The sequence below is a fragment of the Crotalus tigris genome, unplaced genomic scaffold (assembly GCF_016545835.1).
Source record: "Crotalus tigris isolate CLP2741 ecotype Arizona unplaced genomic scaffold, ASM1654583v1 scf7180000017611.44802233496:7321179, whole genome shotgun sequence".
In the NCBI taxonomy this organism is placed as follows: Eukaryota; Metazoa; Chordata; class Lepidosauria; order Squamata; family Viperidae; genus Crotalus; species Crotalus tigris.
Genome location: NW_024096511.1, coordinates 3,011,453 through 3,032,251, shown reverse-complemented (window position 1 = coordinate 3,032,251; position 20,799 = coordinate 3,011,453). Strand labels below are relative to the sequence as shown.

General features: G+C 38.3%; 1 protein-coding gene across 1 annotated transcript in view; it reads right to left on the bottom strand.

Moving 5' to 3' along the window:
• The window catches only part of STX7 (syntaxin 7), a 43,864-nt gene extending 24,940 nt beyond the window's left edge, over window positions 1-18,924 (bottom strand). Inside the window, exons 1-2 of the mRNA XM_039324087.1 lie at window positions 18,691-18,924; window positions 8,193-8,333 (exon numbers count right to left, since the gene is read on the bottom strand). Of these exons, the coding sequence (XP_039180021.1) occupies window positions 8,193-8,277 (85 nt within the window). The 5' untranslated portion in view covers window positions 8,278-8,333; window positions 18,691-18,924. The remainder of the gene's footprint in view (window positions 1-8,192; window positions 8,334-18,690) is intronic.
• Between the last annotated feature and the right edge of the window lie 1,875 nt (window positions 18,925-20,799).

Sequence of the window (20,799 nt, the reverse complement as noted above, 5' to 3'; positions counted from 1 at the left end):
GTTGCTATGTTCATACATTGTTCTATTATATGTTTAATTAAAAAGATCCAAATGATCAGTATTTGTCAGATTTATGTTAACCCGATGTCATTCTATGTCCCTCAGTCAGGGAAGAACATTCTCTTGCCTTCCAGATGTTTTAACTCCTGGATGTTGCAACTTCCACTATTCCTAATCATAGGCAATGCTGGCTGGTCACACATGAGTAGATTACTAAGACACTACATGTCCTATAATTTCTCTACTGTCATGTAACAATGCCTTCCTTTCATATATTATTATCATAAAAGCTGCTTATCACTGCAAACTCTCTCACACATGATGAAATATATGGAATAGTTGAAATAGTTGTGTGGATGTGAAATAGTTGTGTGGATGTGAAATAGTTGTGTTGATGTTGGATTTTGATGCTTGTTTATAGTTTTATCCTGACTTCCAATTATATATTTGTTCTTACGCTGTTTGGATAGCAAACAACAATTTAAAAATGCAACCTAGAGTCATGACAATAAGATGGATTGCCTTACAAACCTAAATAAATATATAACAGTCTAGTAGTACAAACTGGTGTATTACAGATATTTTGAACTACAGCTTCTACGTGACCGGTCAGTGGGAATCATAATTCAAAATATCAGAACTAACTTGCTTTTTCAGTGGAAAGGATCTTTGTGTAACTTGTCTTCTGTCTACAATTTCATCACACATAAAACAACAAATCTCCAAGCAGTTTGGATGTTATTTGCATGTGAAATAAGAATGAGTCACATTGGTAAATGTTTACATGTCTATGTATGAAAACAAATGGGGCAACTGTGATTTAAATAAAATGTGGTTAAAGGCAAAAGAGGAAGTAGAGCAAATCAAGGTTAACAAATACTTTTAAAGATATACAGGTAGTTCTCTGCTTACAACAGTTCGTTCTGTGACTTTCGAAGTTTCAATGGCACCGAAACAAGTGACTTATGACTGTTTTTCACACTTCTGACCTTTGCAGCATCCCCGTGGTCACATGATCAAAATTCACACGCTTGGCAACTGACATGTACTTATGATGGTTACAGTGTCCCAGGGTCATTTTGCAACTTTCTGACAAGCAAAGTCAATGGGGAAGCCAGATTCACTTAACAACTGTTACTAACTTAATAATGGCAATGATTCACTTAACAAATCTGGTAAGGAAGTCTGTAAAATGAGGCAAAACTCACTTAACAGCTGTCTTGCTTAGCAACAGAAATTTTAGGCTCAATTTTGGTCGTAAGTTGAAGATTAGTTCCATAAAACTGTATTAAAGCTGCTATTGTTTCTAGCACATAATGTCAACCATTAAATAAAACCAGGGAATAATTTTTTTTGTAGCTTTACACTATTTGTTTGTATGAATGTACACATATAAAAGATGCCAGATTCAAAGCAAGCTATAGAGGCAGGAAGAATTGTTCAGGAGGATTTCAGCTGAAACTGAAAATGGAGAATTAAGAGTTCAAAGAAAGACTTGTTTTTTGCGCCGTAGCACATGGCTACGGGATTGCAGAGCTTCGCACCCCATGGCTGATTTCATCCTCCCAGGAGCCCTAAATGGGTCTGAAGTTGCCCCGGAGAGGCGACAAAGAAAGAGGGGTGCCCTGATGATCATGGAACGACGGTAGACCTCTAACCTGACAGGAGAAAGGCTAGCTGCACACCAGCATCTAGCCCAAACTACTTGCAGCCGAAGTCCAAGAGCATGAACCAGAACAATGGTGAACAGCGTGCTTGGAACTGGTGAGAGTATCGATCTTTTCTCCTGTCCTCTGTAACTAAATCCTTGGGAAAGATCCCCAAAGTAAGAAAACCTTCAAAAGTGAAGGGAGGGGACTATACCCCCATTCCCTCATAGACAGAAATGGCGAATAAACCATTAAGGGGGAAAGAAATATATTGAAATCAAAGTTAAAATACTACAGTCTGGATAAATCTAGAAATAAAAAAAGCTGCTAAGACTTTACTTTAAAGGGTTTTGATGAAACTTAAAAATAATAATAAATATTTTTTGCCTGAAAAAGCTGAAAACAAACAATTACTGACACTAAAGGAAAACTAGAACATAGAACATTAACAACACTGACTCAGAAATTGGCAAGACACTCAGAAACAAATAATAATCTGTTCCTTGAACTTTAATAACCCTCAGAAGACAGCTGGTGGGAACAAAGAAAGAATACATACTAGGCCAACCATAAGATTAAAAAGTGTCTGAAGGAAAAGAAATACTTTGATTGTTGTCTAAACTCAAGAATAGCTTACAGAAAAACAAAAACTTTGACTCTGGGCTAATATTTTAGGGGGGAATCTACAGGAAGAACTCAAGGTGGCTAAATAAACTGAACTGCAATTTTGACTGGTTGACAACTGAACCCTGAATAAAAGAACTGTTATGAAATACTGATTTTACTGATGCGTTGACAACTGTAAATAATGTGGATTATAAAAACTATATATAAAGATAAGAGCTGTATAAAATTGGGCTGTTTGGATTCTGAGTTTGGCTGGTTTGATAAGGCTAATTACAGAAACTATGGCACTGATGAAGGACTATTTGAAAGGGGGAGACAACATGGATATTGCATACTTATCAAAAAATGACAGAAAACCACATTTAATACTTACTCCTGAAGGACCTAGCCTGGAATATCAAACACCTCCAGAGGCAACATTTCAAGACAAGACAAATAATTTCCAGGAGGAAATGTATGTAATGCTACAACAGATATAAATGACAATAGCTTCGAACTATGAGGAGATCAAAAATAACTTTGACAACATAAATGAACACATCTCTAATCTAAATCCACAATCAAAAAACACTCAGAAAATGATAGTAAAGAATGAACAAATCAGATAACAGAACATAAACTAGAAGAAAATTAGTTAATCAGTGAAGCTACAAATCAAGAGAATTATAATTTAACATAAATAGGAAAAAATCTACAAGATTTTGACATAACAATAAAAATGGAAAAAACACTTTATTCATCAGAATGTCAAAATAAACCTGAGGATAAGAAAGAAGATTTAACAAAATGGACTATAGAACTGCCAGGAGAACCATTAAAGTTTGGGAGACAAAAGCATATATTTTACGCATCCTGTATTCTCCACTCCCAACAATACTTACAAAAATACAAGCAGAATATATCAACCTGGAAAGTTACTTGGCAAAAGAAGGCCAGAGACAGATTCAAGAAATTTGACTCGCCCTACCAGATGGAGTAAACATTTGTTTGAATATGGTTAAAAGAATAGATATCTTTGGATATAAAGGGGCCTTACAATAAGAGGGATAAGATAGAGGTAATATAGTATTCTTCATAATATATAAAATGTAAAAATATTGGGATGATATATGTGAATGAAAAGTTTGAAATTTAAAGGTAAGTTAGGCTGAAGAGAATCAGGATCAAGGAATGACTGAAATACTAAAGGGAAATTCAGCTTACATAAGAACTTTGAAAATAAGATATATAGTGATTTAAGAAATTAATTTTTACAATTATGTGAAATATAAACTGATCAGAGAAGATGTTAGATGTCATAAGATAGATAAGCAGTATAGTATTTTTATAACGCATGAAATATGAAAACATTGGGATGGTGTATCTAAATAGAAAAGCTGGATATTTAGATGATTAATATTGAGCAAATTATGACTGATAAGAATTGTTTGAATATTAAGAAGAAATTAAGCTTAAATAAGAACTATGAGAATATGATATATGGTGAACTCATAAGATGATTTTTAGAAAAATAACACATTGATAAGAAAAAATGTCACACATGGACATCATTATTTATACAAACATGGAAAAAATGTTTATATTTAACCATTTATGCACTGAAAATATTAAGAATGATATTTGTTTAAGGTTGAAGGAGGAAAATATTACTGGGAGAAGGGAAGATCAAATAAATACACTATTAATTAATATACTAATTATGGAATTACAAAAATTAATTATTATTGATTGTTAATTGTTTTTTCCCAAAATATATGAACCAAGACAACACGCTGTACACTAGGCACTAAGAACTGTTACTGTAAAAAATCAATAAAACATTTCTAAAAAAAAAAGAGTTCAAAGAAGAGAAAGATAATGGCTCTCATAGCAAAAGATGGCGCCCAAAACAAGAGATAGTACCCACATAAACTGAATCAGGCAACAGCAGTCTGATGTGAAAGTACCGGGAGGCATGTAATGGTCAAGCTTGATGGATGTATGAAGTGGAGGTCATTTGGAGCCATAGCAAAAAAGGAAGTACATGGAACTCAAACAGGATCTGTACAACTAGAGTTGGGTAAGATGGGTGTGTGTGGGGGGGGTTTAATTAAGAAAATGAATAATAGAAGTTGTTCTGCTTTTGCTTCAGTGGTTATGAATCTCTGGAACAAGCAACACTGGAGGTGTGACATCTCTTCATGGCCCTCATAGTATATTGATGGGTTCATAAACCTTGAGACTTTTTACTTTAGCATGATCATTTTAGAAAGGAGAAATAGTTAGAACTAAATTATTCACACATCACAAATGCTTTTTCTTTTAGAAAGGTAGCATCTATGGGAGGAATTTTTTTAGTCTATCCTTTTTGTTAGCATGCTATAGTTCTAGATTGTTTTTGCTTTATCTGAAATAATATTTAAAGCTCACATAAATATTATGTGTTATAATGTGTCCGGTGAGGCTGCAATGCTCCTCTGAATTCAATGTGGGACAATCAGAACAGACTTTGTACAAAATAATTAATGGACAAAATTTGACATCAGGATTCAAAACCAGGACACAGTTAATATCAGAACTTTTCAACTTTCCAGGACTAACTTTTCACTGACTATTTGGGAAAATAGGGCTTTAACTCTACTATTGAGCAAGAGGTTATTGACTCACACATCAAAATTTCAGAAGGCAATTTCAGAAGGGCTCAAGAAATACAATGGGTTTTTAACACAACATGATTAATTGATAAAATCCTGGTCCCATCTTTCCCCCTCTTCCCTCACTGAAATTTAAGTCCTAGATCAGTCCAGTCAGTCCAGTCACAAAAGTATATGCCATGTAATAAAAGGTGTTAATTGGAAAATGCGTTACTAGACTTTTTGATTTGATAGAGTAAGCAGTTATATATATATGTACGGATGCTGCATATCTCTCTATAAATGCTTTCATACAGATTAGATGAAGAAGATAGAACTTATTAACATATGTGAGCTATAACTCTGAAGTGTAGTTACAGAAAACGTTTGCATTTTGAGAAACCCATTAAACTTGGGACATACTTCACAAAGAGATGTTCTAAAAATGCTTCATTGTGTATATATTGTGTAGGTTCAGCAAGTCCTGTTCCTAGCCTGAATCCAAAGCTCCACTTCTATTAGGAGAGATATTCCTGTTTATAGAATTCCCTGTAGCACCTCCAAAATTAATTCTGAAAAGAATCCAATGAACTTCCTCATATTCTCCTGAAAGCTTGTCAGAAAGAAAGCAGAAGGTTCAGTTCTATTTTGGACTATCTGCAATTTATCATGCCAACTGAATTTTAAACTGGTTGACTATAGTAAGCGATCACAAATCAGATCCATAAATTGTGGTTGAAGTTTAGTTATATCCACCAACTAAACAAACTATCATTTATCTGGCTTCAAATGACTTGGTGAGCTGTGATTAATTTTAGCCTGTAGTGAAGGCTTTCCAATATCTCTGTGGACACACGGGAGAAGGAAAGGCGAAAGTATAATCCTTGGAGCAAGCTAGTCTTAATCTCATAATAAAAAAGCACTTCTTTTTGTTCAATATGCCATCCAGTTCAGTCCATTCTTGGTTTGCTTTCTCTACTATTCATGAAAGTGCGATTGTTCAGCTTGTTATTCATATGCATAATAAGCCTGCAATAATTTTAGAAAGGAATTAATGAGCATTCGCTAAAATTATTCATAGGTTTAGAAATCTAGGATAGCAACATGGCTGAATGCCAATCTTTAACAGGAAAAGAAACAAGAGTATTCAAATAGGAAGGATTTTTTTCTTTTTGTATTTGGCATAACATGGATGATTTTTTTTTAAAAAAAATACCAGGTTTGTATAGATTTTTAAATAGGGACATTGTTTCATTAGAAATTGTGTCTATTCAAAGGATGATGTGAAGCAAAGCAGTGCTTTCAGCAAAGCCAAGTAGGCATTTAGCATGGGATTTCAAAAACTATAATATCAAACAACTCTGGCAGTTTGCCTACTCCTGTTGCACATTAAACCAATTAGATTTATGTTTCTGGAAATTTTGGGATTTTCCAAGATGTATCCCTCTTCCATTTGAATGGTGTTATGCTGGTAATGTAAGGAGTCCCATTTTTAAAAAGGAGTTATGTCTAAATAAAAAAAATGTTACAACTATTGTAACATTGAGTATATAGATTTATTTATGAGTTCACAAAAGGGGATCTTTATTATCCAAATGTTGAACTGTAATTTTACAGACAGAAATATATCAGCATTAAGTTGTCAAGCCCAAAACCAAGAATGACACATGGTGATTCTCCCAAGCTGAGTTCTTTATGGTTTTCATTTCTATAGACAAAGTCTTGACAGACTGAGGATTGTACCTTTTGGAACTGCAATATACTCTATGAACTCTCTGGGTGGCGAGGCTGTCTTCGCCCTTTTTTCCTCACATGACATCCGGGCTGAGTTGCCTCTTACTCCTACTGGGACTCCACTTCCTTACTACATCTAATCACAAAGCTATATAATAATGTTGAGTCTGAGATGCTGAAAAGCACGTATCGTAAAAATTACCAGGTCCTCATAAAAAGTAGTTATCAATCATCAAATCTGATTGAGTATTTCCCTACTGGAAGACAATCCACATTTTGTAAATTATATGCTAGAATCCACTGGAGCTGGGTGATAATAATAGTAATAACACAGAGGTGGGTACAAAACAGAAAATGTACTTTGTGCTTCAGTTGTTTGGACAATTTTAGGGTTTTTAGGTGGTGTTTGTACAGTTTCTTCGCTCTTTTATGACTTGTGCACTTCAACTCCCAGAATTTCTGAACCAGCATGGCTCAGCTTGGAAACCTCTCCCTTTCCCCTCAGCATGGCTGGCTCAGGAATTCTGGGAGTTGAAGTCCATGAGTGATAAAAGAGCCAAGACTGCCTACCCCTGGTCTAGATAAACCAAAATGGAGAGCATTTTCTCCTGACCTCTTCTAATTGCCATATGCTGTTACTGGTGGTCTTACCTCTTCTACATTATCACTCATCACAATACATCTCTGCCTGGATCTGGTTTTCTTCAGACTGGGTAGAAAGAGCAATTGAAACTGACTGTTTTGGGCACATCCCTAATATAATAACGCTTGGGCTATTATGGTACTTAAAAGCAAATTGAATCAACAATTAGCACAAACACCAACACATTTTTGTAGAAATCTAATTCATATACTTATGAAACTTTACAGCTATAACGTTGTCCAAAAATTATATATTTTCTGTTGTTATAAAATTCTGGGTATGCATTCATACAATTGTCGAAAAGCCAAATGCACTGAACAAATAAAACTGTGCATTGCTAATTTTCTTTAGGTTTTCGGGGACAAAAATATAAATATAAATCTCATACTGATACCTTTTATCACATGCATATAAACATTCTTGCAATAATTCTATTTTAACAAGAGCTTTGCTTTTTCTATTTTTATATGTGAATACCAATCTTGAATTAACATCTCACCATTATTTAAAACAGCAAAACTAATTTCTGCTTATATTCCCCCCCCCCAGAAGGTTTAATAACAGGTAATAAACAGAGGAAATTGAATGGCATGCATTTAAGTTCTAAGTGGAGAATGATCTTTCCAGGCCAATGTTGTCCTCTGCAGTTTTCTTAGCATAAAAACATTAGACAAGGTGAATTCACTTTTAATTCCTCACCACTCAGAATATGTACTTTAGATAAGACTATCAAGAGGTTTACTTAATAGCTAGAGCCAAACATTTACCACACAACAGGCACAAAATATTGCTGCCTAACTAATAAAGTCAAGAATTACAAAAATGAGAGCATGCTAGGTACTTGTGGACATTTAAAATCTCTTTTAAATGAAATTTCTAAATTTGCATCTCTGCCAAAAAAAATGTTAATATGAATAGTTAACTTACTGCATTGTGTGATTTTCTGTATATTAGATGTTATACGTTGGGCCAACTGGTTAGCATCCCCAGCAGTGTTTGCATTATACGCCATGGTGTATTATAATTCCACTAAAGTCATAGAGTTCAGGGACCACTAAGCAACAACACCTGAAAATAAAGAAACACAGTTTAACAACTTATACATAATGAGAAATTGTGCTTAGAAGCCACATTAACTAAGTCCTTTCTAAAAAAAGAATTTAATTTGAAAAAAAAGTTAAAATACAAAATTACAGCAAAAGAGAAAAGATGACAGATGGGAATAACAGGGAGAGTTTAAAATTTGACATTAAAAAAACAAAATAAATAAACGTTATTTCCAACTCTCTTCAATATCAATACCATTATATAATAAAATGAACTCTTGTTTTAGTTTAACAAAAGATACAAAATTAAAAATATAAAGATAATCAAATAACAGCAACAGTATGCATCATAATCTCTTAATTTGAATAAAACATATAACCCATATATGCATCATATTTTCCTTCAAAAATGGACATTACTAGTTATTTCTATAATAAAAATCTATAATAGGACATCCTCCACTTTCAGATTAGCCAAAATATAAACACTAAGGTAAAAATGTTTATCTATCAATCCCCAACAATACAGATTTCTATAATCAGGACAACCAAATCATTTTTGAAATCAGTAACAGATACGCAAATATACATCTGCATAACCAGAATGCCAAATATTACTGTTGGGTTCCCATGTAAAAAATATGGTTCAATACTAGCTTAACATTTTTCAAAGAAATATTAAATTCCTATTTTAGTTATTTTTCACATGATTTTATATGGTTTGTTTTTGGTAGGCTTCCCATTTCTTCTGAAAGATTTGATTTCATTTTGGCATTTGCAACCCTAAGGAGGAATGAAAGCTTAGCAAGGAAGGAGAGAGTTCAGGAGAATGAGACATTGAGGACAATTAAGACTTTCGGCAAATCCCAAAAGAATCACACTAATAAATAAGGACAGCTAGACGGGGAAGGAAGACACAACTCTGAAAAACTGTCGATGCAGAGAAGACCCACACATTTCTATACAAAAATGCACTTGAACAAATACACATCTAACACAGACTGAACTTATCAAAGAGAGATCCAATCTAGAACTAAGAAGAAACTTTCTCACAGTGCTTCCAGAAGTTGTGGTGCTTATCACTGGAGACTTTTAAGAAGAGATTGGATAGCCATTTGTCTGGAATGATATAAGGCAGTGATGGCGAACCTTTTAGAGACCGAGTGCCCAAAAATCGCTGCCACCCCCACCCTGCCCCGCAAGTCTACCCAACGCCTCCACCGACCGCCGACCGTCCAGCAGCACTGTGGTGGCCACATCCTCCACCCGTGCCCCACATCTGCACGTGGTGGGGCGTAAGGGCGGAGTCTTGTCCCCACTGCCATGTCCTTGGCTGTGCTGCTCCACACGGGCCATGCCCGGGGATGACTCTCCTCCAGGGGGCTGCTGGTAAGAAGGGAGCTACGGGGGAAGCGGGGCTGGGGCAACGGCATGTGTGCCTACAGAGAGGGCTCTGAGTGCTGCCTCTGGCATGTATGCCATAGATTCACCATCTCTGATATAAGGTCTCCTGCTTGAACAGGGGGTTGTACTAGAAAAGTTCCAAGATTCCAACCAACTCTGTTATTCTGTATTCTACATCAATCATCCCCAAACTGTTATCTTCAGGTTCACTGAATTATATAACATTCAGATATCATGAAGGATAAAAGAGAAGAGAATTGTTTTTGCCAATTTCAAGGTTTATCTCTGCAAACTTACCAGTTTGGTGACTGTAAAAAGCTTTACTAAAATCTATTTGTCAGATGTAGTTTTTTTTTTAATGAAAATATATCAAGAAGTAGCTGAGATACTTCTAAGAAAGCATAAGACCGATGATCAGAATTAAGTAGCCTTCCAACCAATTTCAAAAAAACATAGCAGAAGCCACAATAGAGATACAAGCTGACGTTTTTCAAATCTATTTTCAAATTCTTTTTCAATTCCTTTTACTACAATGCCATCTTTGCACATGGTAGTTATTTCCTCTTTCTCTGCTTTCAGTCTTTAGCACTTTCTGCAGAATTGGCTTATGGAGATAAAAGAAGTTTCCCACAGACTTATTGAACTCATTAGATCAAGGTTTCCTTCATCCTAGAGCAGGGATCCTCAAACTTGGCCACTTTAAGACTTGTGGATTTCAACTCCCAGCATGTCTTAAAGTGGCCAAGTTTGAGGATCCTTGTCCTAGTGTAATTAATCCTAATTAATCTCAAAAAATCAGGTCTTCTTTAAAAATACAAAAAAATTTTCTGAAATAAAACCAACCACCACTATCCTATCATCCCATTTCCTTTTGGGATAAGCAACATATAATAAGGTGAAGAAATGAAAACATATACATATAGCAAACATATGTATGGTATATACAAACACCCTCACTTTGCCTCTCTATACCTTTCTATCTTTGCACTATCTATCTTGTTTCCACTATATCCATTCACCATTTTAATACAATAGGTTTTTTTCCTTTCCAGCTTTGAACTTCCCATTTCTACCATTTTCAAGAATTCAAAAAATTTCAGCTTTCCCAGTCTCCCTCTCCCTCTCCAACAACTAGGTACTTCTTCCCTTTATTTGTTATGAGAGTTAATCATTCATTCAGTTTCCTTGAACAAGCCACTTCTTCTATACTGGTCACTCCACAATCATTCAGCTCCCATTCATTCTTGATCTACTTCTGGTTTTACTACTCCGTTCTTAAGTGCACTCAATTTACCTCTACATTTCTTGTGAGGTGCTCCACTGCTCCTTTCATTTAACGAAAGAAGCAGAAGTATGCTCTCTTAGGCCTATTTGCATTTATTTTGACATTCATTCCTCACCAGGGATCACATACTTGATTGTGTGCCATTAAATCAGTTTTGAATCTTAAGTGACCATGTAGATTTCCTCCATGATGGATCACTTGTATGTCTTACAACAGGGGTCTTCAAACTTGGCTCTTTTATGACTTGTGGACTTCAACTCCCAGAATTCCTCAGCCAGCATGCCTTTTTCTCCTATTCAGAAAACATTCTACCAATATACAAAATGCATGGGCCTGCTCTAGTAATTTGCCATTTAGAATAAAATAGAATATTCTTTATTGGCCAAGTGTGATTGGACACGCAGGGAATTTGTCTCCAGTGCATAAGCTCTCAGTGTGCATATAAGCAACAAGTGATAAATCATAATCATCATAAAATACATTTTATGCATAACTATTCAGTTTTCCCTGTCATAGCAAACTGCTTTGCCTTCTTGGTAAATTCATTTTCAGATCTACATGCTTCTTGGCATCATGCAAGCTAACATATGTTGCAAATTATTCACGATCTAGCCAACAATATTGCACCAATTGTAAACATGAACATTACACACTCACATGCACACCCAGTCCCCTTCTAAAATCACTACATCCTTTATACTTAATTCATAAATATATTAAACCATGATGATCTTTCCTTCCTGTTGACTGTTGAACCATCTTCAAGTTCTACATTTATTTTCACTTGCTTTACTTCCATATAGTCTTGTTTTGAATTCATTAACTCACTCCAGTTCCATTTAAAACTTTCCAAAATCTGAAATTATTCTCTTTATTACATGTTTTCTCTAGTTCAACAATTGTGGAGTAAACTTTCTCACGTTGATACATATCTCAGTGCCTAACACTTTATTTCCCAACTGTTGCTCTCTGCCTTTCACTCGGTGAAAGATTGTGGGGAGGCCAGTCCCAATATAAACTAGTCCATTGGAAATTCAACTTATAAATCACAATTCAGCACAGAGGCCACGAAATCTAGGACAAAGCATTTCAAATCATCCAAAGAGCTTCTGACTCGATATAATGAAGTTTATAAATTCCTTCTGCAGTTTCCAAGTTTTTGCATTTATCCCAAAATTAGCATAAGGATTCCTTACTAAAGTCTGTATAGTTCTCACTTCTTTGATCTTTGATCATCAGCTGTGTGGGTCTTGATAACATCATAATTCCACCAGATGTCTTCCCAGACACATTTAACAAACTAATCCTCCATATCTTTTGCAATTACTCTTGCTACATTTTCTTCTGTATAGGGGGAACATACTTCTGATCGTCAGACATGAATCCAGCTTTTGCACACCTAAAACAAGTTGCACAGCCATTCTATAAGCAGCCCATATCTACATTGTAAGGTTTTTTTCAGGTGTACCATGTACACTTGCAACCTGGTGGTTTTCAGCATTTTCATAACCCGATATCTTTTCAAATCTGATTAATTAATTAATAATTCTCTCAGAATGAAGGCAAAGACAATCTAAGAAAGGAAATCTGGACTAAAAGTAGGCAGTTGTTAAATACACATCGTGTTTCCAATACTGTATGTAACATTCCAGAATTCTCAGAAAAAAACTCTAAATAAGATCACTAGAGCAATTCAGCAAATTACCTGAGTAAAACAAGTGCACTTTAAAAATATTCATTTTAGCTTAATTATTACAAAGAACTCTTCAACTAAATGATTATACAATAACCAGGAGCATCAGAAATATGTTGTTTGCACAGTTAGCTGTCCTAAAGCTGGGATTAGGTTCAGATTTTATTTTAGTTAAAAGAAAGCAACTAAGGTATTTTAACTAAGAATAATAGAATTGGGAGGGACATTGGAGATCTTCTATCTAGTCCCTGCTCAAGCAGGAGACTTCACACTATTCCAGACAGACGGCTGTCCAATCTCTTCTTAAAAACTCCAGTGATGGAGCACCCAGAACCTCTGGAGGCAAGCGTGCCACTGCTATTTTGCTGATGGACTATCCTACAAATATATTGGGAAATTTTAAAGTCACAGATTTATGTTTCAATATTCAGGCTTTTTCTGAACTTAAAGAGAGCTTATAAAGTTCATCTCAACTGGCAAATACACTGGATGGTTGCCTTGCTGAGAATGGAAACGCAGCTTCCATTAATGGGGAGAATTGAGATCTTAAGAAGTTTCCCTTTGAAGATTGACAGGAGTGTGACATCTCTGCCAATATCCGTGTAAGCACTTACATTTTCCATGATACTCTGGATGGTATCACCAACCCTCTTCTTCAAGAGGAGGATATCTACTACATTTGTGGGCCTCAACTGAAATCAAATGAAGATACTACTCCTTGGCTGACATCATACATACCATAGTGTAATGCCATTGTTCATTTATTTGCACTTTGCTAAATAAATTCCAGTTGGCTGGTTTGCCCATAACACATGACTCTATAAATCATGCATTATAAACCAGTATGGGCGGATTCACACCAAGCCAAATTCAAACTAACCACATTATAATTTAATATCATTTAATGAAAACAGCCATTGTTTCAAACTGCAAGACTGATTGCACAATCAGCAGAAATTCACATACTTTCCTTGGTGTCCTATTATTATTCAGTGGCACTTAAATCAGAATTGCTATTAATCTAAAAAAATGTTTAATATTAGTTATACTACTGATGAGAAAATGTGTAAACAGCAATGTACACATTTTCAACAGAGGGGTTTATTCAAATAACTAGTTGAGATGCCAAACTGACTAAGCCTTGATCTTGCCAATACTTAAGTACTTACCTAAATATTTTGCAAACATTCCTTCAATTTCAAAAAGCATCTCAGCAAAAATGAACTGAAATTTCTCTTCCACTCAGATTTAAAAAAAATAAAAAACAAAACAAAACAAAAAGCCCTCAAAAGACTACAAATTGAAAGAACATAAAATCGTATGGAGGATGATTACCTGCATCTTTTCTAACCTGTTTTTCTACTTAGGAAGCTATGAGCAACTCTTCTGGTCAATCCAGCATTCAGTTCCCACACAGGGAGGATGCTGTTCAGCCCTTTCAGCAATTAGCACTGAGAAACTTACTGCTTCTGATCCTAGGCCTAAGATGCATTCATTACTACTATTTATATATATTATACTATATATAATACACACACACACACACGTATGTATGTGTGTGTGTGTGTGTGTGTGTATGTGTGTATATATATAGTAATATGACTCTTGGGAATATCCATACTATTAAAACAATGATCACCAAGTGAATGCTTTAAGTGAATAAAATTTAATTAACAAACCTAGCTTTTGTCAAAATACATTTGACATCCTCAGGGTTAAAAGGCAAGTATAGAACAGCTGGGGCCAATGACGTGCTCTAAGAGCCAGAAGCAGACGCTTGATAACAGGACGCTTGATAACGGTATATAAGCCTACTCTCTATACTTGCCTTTTAACCCTGACGATGTCAAATGTATTTTGACGAAAGCTAGGTTTGTTAATTAAATTTTATTCTCTTAAAGCATTCTCCTGGTGATCATTGTTTTAATAGTGTATGTATATATATATATATATATATATATATATATATATATATATATATATATATATATATATATATATATGTACATAATACATACATACATACATATATATTTTCTGAGGTTTTCGCGGGTATTTGTATGTAGGTCTTTGGTTGTTCGGGTTTTCTCCCGCGTAAAATTGGAAGTGTCTTGGCGACGTTTCGACGAAGTCCATTCGTCATCTTCAGGCTGGTGTTTTCAGCTTCGTGCTTAGACCACACATTGCTGCTCAAAGCACGAAGCTGAAAACACCAGCCTGAAGATGACGAATGGGACTTCGTCGAAACGTCGCCAAGACACTTCCAATTTTACGCGGGAGAAAACCCGAACAACCAAAGATATATATATATATATATATATATATATATATTCAAGAATATTGGTAAAAATACGACTCCCGGGCATAATTGTAAATAAAAGAATAAAACACGATCACCGGGAGAGTTGAAGTAAAAATACTTTACTAAAAATATATTAATACTAAAAAGTTGCCAAGCTTTCGCTGGGGGAACTCCCCAGCATCGTCAGGGCTAAAAGGCCATTGCAGTAAAGGTGGTTTAAGTAGGTTCAAGTAACATTTGCGCACAGCTCTTAGACCGTGTTACTGGCCCTGATTGGCCAGCTGAAAGCCAAGATGTGTCTATAACGTTATGTTCTTTTCTTCGGATGCCCTTCCCTATCCCTCCACTATTGGTCTTTAGAGGCGTTAGTAACCTTACATCACCTCCTCTTCCGATAATACCAACGTCTGCCGTGTCAGGGGGAGGACTTGATCTGATGTTTTCTTGTGTTTTGCTCCTCGAAGCACGAAGCTGAAAGCACCAGCCTGAAGATGATGAATGGGACTTCGTCGAAACGTCGCCAAGACACTTCCAATTTTACGCGGGAGAAAACCCGAACAACCAAAGACCTACATACAAACACCCGCGAAAACCTCAGAAAACATATATTCGTAGATTTTCATGGGTACAGTTATGTAGGTCTTGGCATTTTCGGGTCTTTTCCCGTGTAAGATTGAGAGTATCTTGGCGATGTTTCGGCTTCGTGCTTGTGCAAGCAAAGTGTGAGCAAAGGAGAGACGGCAGCTCCGATTACACTTTGCTTGCAGAAGCATGAAGCTGAAGACCCCAGCCTGAAGATGATGAGTGAGACCTCGTCGAAACGTTGCCAAGACACTTCCAATTTTACGTGGGAGAAAACCCGAATAACCAAAGACCTACCCACGAAAACGTCAGAAAACAAATATACACACACAAACACACACACACACATATACATACATACACACACACAAACATACATACATACACACAAACATATATAGGCATATTTATATATATACTTACACACCCTGCCTTATTGTTAAAGCATAACAAACAATAACATGATACACTGAAAACAAAGGCTTATTAAGTTTGTCAAGCTAGTTTAGGAGCTATTGACCACCTTCTACCATGATTTTGTTTAATCACCTCTTAAAACAATAAAAGGCTTCCAACACCACAGCATTTTTCCCCAAACCACAACAAAGGTTAAAGTTAATCATGGGTCATATGCTTAATTATAAATTTATAATAGGGGCTGGGCTTGCATATCATAAATACAGTTGGGTTCAAATGCATTGGTGTTCCAATATGTCAAATAAGTCCAAGTATTAATTTTAAATCTGTGAATTATTCAGTGATCTAGAGTTTTTCTTTCCTGCAAGAACTCTTTCACCCAGCAGCCTCTTCCCTCATTTTCTAACCTTCTTTCCATTGACAGTTGTGCACATTAACTCTCAAGAGAAAATCACTGCAGAATTTTCCCAATCATCCTGTTTTGGATAGGGATAGAAGAGGCAGAATGAGGATGTCAAACTTCATTCTTTGCAGTCCAGACTGGAAACAGTTAATTCCAAGAAAAAACCAAATAGTCTGATTAACAGTATTCTTGGAAAGATTAAAGTTACAAGAACACCAGTGAGTACTCTACATTCAGATGAGATACCTATATATAAACAATTTAAAACAGAATTATTCTGTTTCCTACTGGTAGTCTTGCTTCTTTAAGGCAGACATGTCAAATACAAGGCCCGGGGGCCGGATAAAGTCCACAAAGTGGTTTCATGTGGCCTGCAAAGCCATCCTGGAAACAGTGAGGGAACGGCCCCCTCTGCCTTGGCCCTGGCCCAGGTCAGCGGGAGCCAGTGTACAATTTTGTGGTGGCCATCTATGCTGAAACACATTCAGTCTTAGCTCCACAAGGCTGTCTGGAAACAGCGAGGAACCAGGAGAACCTTGAGCAGCAGCCTTGAGGAAGTGGGGCTGGGCTTGGTGCTGCAGGTGCTCAAGGTCCAGGCTGGGAATTTGACCTCTGCTGCCCAAGCTCCGGACAGTCCACACCACCATCCAGCCCCCCCCCCCGCATGGCCTGAGAGGAACAGTGAGGCTCCTCCAGTGGACCATGTCTTGGCGCTTGCCCTGGTCCTACCCCCTTCTGCCAGAGAGCCTCAGATCTATCCCACTCCTGCCCAGGCCCCCACAGGTACCCTTGTCCCGAATGATGTAGAGCTGGGCACGCCCACCCAGTAGGCCACACCCACTCCATCCACACCCACCCAGTAGGCTGCACCCACCCTGGCCACACCCACCCGGCTCCCAGGGCAACCGCAATGCGGCCCTCAATGAAATTGAGTTTGACACCCCTGCTTTAAGGCAATCAGCATCTGTTATCTGACTTAGTAACTAATTATCAATGTGAAAAATAATGTCAGGGAGGGTAAAAGATGCCTATCTCATTTCTTTCAACATCCTCAAATTGCATAGTTCTTTGTCCTTCCAAGCCACACCACTTTTCCAAACAAGGTTCATTTAACATGCTACGTGGTGGTATGGTTTGTGAACCCAGGCAACTGCAATTAACCAGGGTTAAACAAACCAAAAGCCCTACCTACATATGACAGGGTAGCTGTATTGAACTAAGAGGAGTCTGATTCACTTAAAATTGAGGAGTGCTGGCCTTTTTCATGGTTGATTGATCATGTGCCACTGATTATGTGCCATCATGAGTGTTTCCCACTCCTGGGGGATCACATAATGTAGCTAGATTTTCTCCATTTCTTTGTCCTTTTCATACCAATAATGTATGAAAAGTTTGCTTCAGCAGCAGCAGAGACTTTAGCAGCAGTGGCAACCTACCACGCTTAATGCTGTTTTCCCTTCCTCCGAAGGCTTTTAACCCCTAGAGAACCACATTTTCCCTACATTATCACCATCACATGACTGCTCCACCCAGAGAAACGAGGCGCTGAGAAAAGCCAGAAAGGAAGGGGCGATTTTGCCCTGGCTTGGCGGTCAACCACATGGGCCTCCACACTTCTCAGGCACCCGCACCCCGCAATTAATTCCCTTCACTCCTCGCCTCCCAGGGATGCTGCAAAACAAAACCAAAAAAAAAAAAAAAACCCACGTCTCGGCAGAGCAGAGCCGTCGGGGGCAGAACTGGCTCTCCCGTTCAAGCAGGAAGGGAGGCGAAATTCCACAGCACCGGGAGGAAATCGAAGGCAGGAAAAACCGAGGAGGGCCGGGCAGAGACTTCGCCCGCTGGTAGGATAACCCCGAGAGTAAAGCGCAGGAACCAAACGTATCCAAGGAGCACCGCCGGGGGGGGGGGAGAGGGAGCAGGATCGGCAAAGCGCAGGGGCTACTTGAGGAAGGAGGACTGCGGGCTCAGACGAACCTCGAGCTCCCCCAATGTAGGGGGAAATGCGGAACTACCGGCCAGCGTAAGCAGCCTTGATGTTCAGCTGGAAAACTGGGCCCAGCGGAGTCTTCGCCTATCTTGCCTCCCCCCCCCCCGCTCCAAAGAGAGGACACCACCGCCTCTCCTGCTCCCCCCCTCCACCGTCTTTCCCTCGGGATTGCAGTAGTTCTGCACCGGGGCGGTGGCCACCTACGCCACGCACACAGCCCGCGAGGGAACTGGGGGGGGGGGCAGCAGAAGCAGGATAACCCCCCCCCCTCCTCTCAATCCGGCTGCACTAGTCGCCTCTTACCCCAAAGCACGCAGCTTCGCTTCCCTGGGACAGGGGTGGGGTGGTGGGGAGAGATGAAGATGAAGCCAGCTGTCCGGCTTCCGGACTTGGATAGTCCGAGCGCTCAGCTGATCCGGCGGTGACGGCCACTCCCTTCAACCCAGCCCAGTTACTGCACCAGCAGCAGCAGCAGCAGCAGCAGCATTCCCGGAAAAGGAGGAGATGGAAGCGATGCAGGCCCCGCCTTTTTCTTTTCTATTTTTTTTTTTCTCTTCCTCTCCAAAAGATGCTTCACAGTTTGAGATTTTTCGGTCTGCCGTACCTGAGGCCCCCCCCCCCACGCGCGTACAAATCGCTTGCGCGCGCACGTGTTTTCCCCCTGGCTGTGCGGGACTCTGTCCTAATAGGCTACTACAACGAACGACTAGGGCTATGTGTGGAAAAAGGCGGTGGACGCAACTAAAAGTGTCTCCTCGGAATTCAAGTTGCCGCCAAGTGTCTTTTAGCTGCCGGATCCTTTAAAAAAAAAAAAAAACACGACGAAACATGACACTAGCGGAAGGTAATACAAACAGTACAGTGTGTGACTTCTGAGCTTTCCCTTCCTTTTTTTTCTTCTTTTGCTTGTGAATAATTCTACATTGTCAAAGAACAGAGTGTTTTTTTCTGCCGCTCTACAAAACGCTGTGCACCTCTAAACGCCAGAACAGTATGGCATTGTTAAACTTAAAACTTATTCAATAAAACAATAATTGTTTACTGTGCTGTGTGGTGTGTGTCAGCCCGCCGAATCTTGTGCTATATGCATTGGAACATGTTTAGTGAGCCCCATTGGGCCCTCTTCCTTTTCTCATGTCCTGGTTCCCCCACAGCAGGGGTAGGCAACCTTGGCTCTTTTATGACTTGTGGACTTCAATACCCAGAATTCCTGAAACAGCCATGCTGACTCAGGAATTCTGGGAGTTGAAGTCCACAAGTCATAAAAGAGCCAAGATTGCCTACCCCTGCCCCCAGTGAATGTAGGTCCCTGAAACAGGAATACAGGTAGTCCTTAATTTATGACCACAATTGAGCCCAAAATGTATGTTGCTAGGGGAGACAGTTCAGTGAGTTGTGCCCCATTTTATGATCTTTTTCACCACAGTTAAGTGAAACGCTGTTGTTAAGTTAGTAACTTTGCTGGTCAGAAGGTTGCAAAAGGTGATCATATGACCCCTGGACACTGCAACTATCATAGATATTGGTCAGTTGCCAAGCCTCTGAATTTTGATCACATTACTGTGGGGAAGTTGCAGTGTGAAAAACGGTCATAAATGTGAAAAACGGTCATAAGTCTCTTTTCAATGCCGTTGTAACTCTGAATGGTCACTAAATGAACTGCTGTAAGTCGACTACACGACAGCATCCTCCACTTGTTCGCAGCCCACTGGGAGGGCAACCACACAATCAGATGTGTCCCATTACAACTTTTATCTCTAAGTCTCTTTAAAGTTATTTCCATATTTTCTCTTATACAAATCTTTTATTGCCTTGTTGCTGTAGGTCACGGGTGTCAAACTTGCTACATCACATGACGTGGTGCGATGTATTGTGACTTTTTTTGGCACTGCCGGAGCTGGGCTGGGTGTGGCCTCTGTATGATGCAACTGGCCCACCAGCCGGCAGTTTGACACCCCTGCTGTAGGTGCTCTGTTAGCTACTGTTGATTTTAATTTAATTCATTTAAACAACTGTTTGAATATTTTTTATTTAAACAACTTACAAATTCTTATATCTCATACAGTGATCTTAGGCAGCTGCACATGTATACATAATCCAAACTAGACTGTGTTGTTTCTCTGTGTCATATAATGTAAGTGGGTATATGCATAACTCTGTATTTATTTTTGTCATATTTATGTAGTGCAGTGTTTCTCAACCTTGACAATTTTAAGGCATGTGGACTTCAACTCCCAGCAAAGCTGGCTGTGGAATTCTGGGAGTTGAAGTCCACATGCCTTAAAATTGTCAAGGTTGAGAAACACTGATGTAGTGTATATTGGAGGTGGTGACTGAGAGCTATATGCAACAAAATTTCATTTTAATGTATGCCGATTAGTGTACATTCAAAGTTATTATTTTATTCTATTC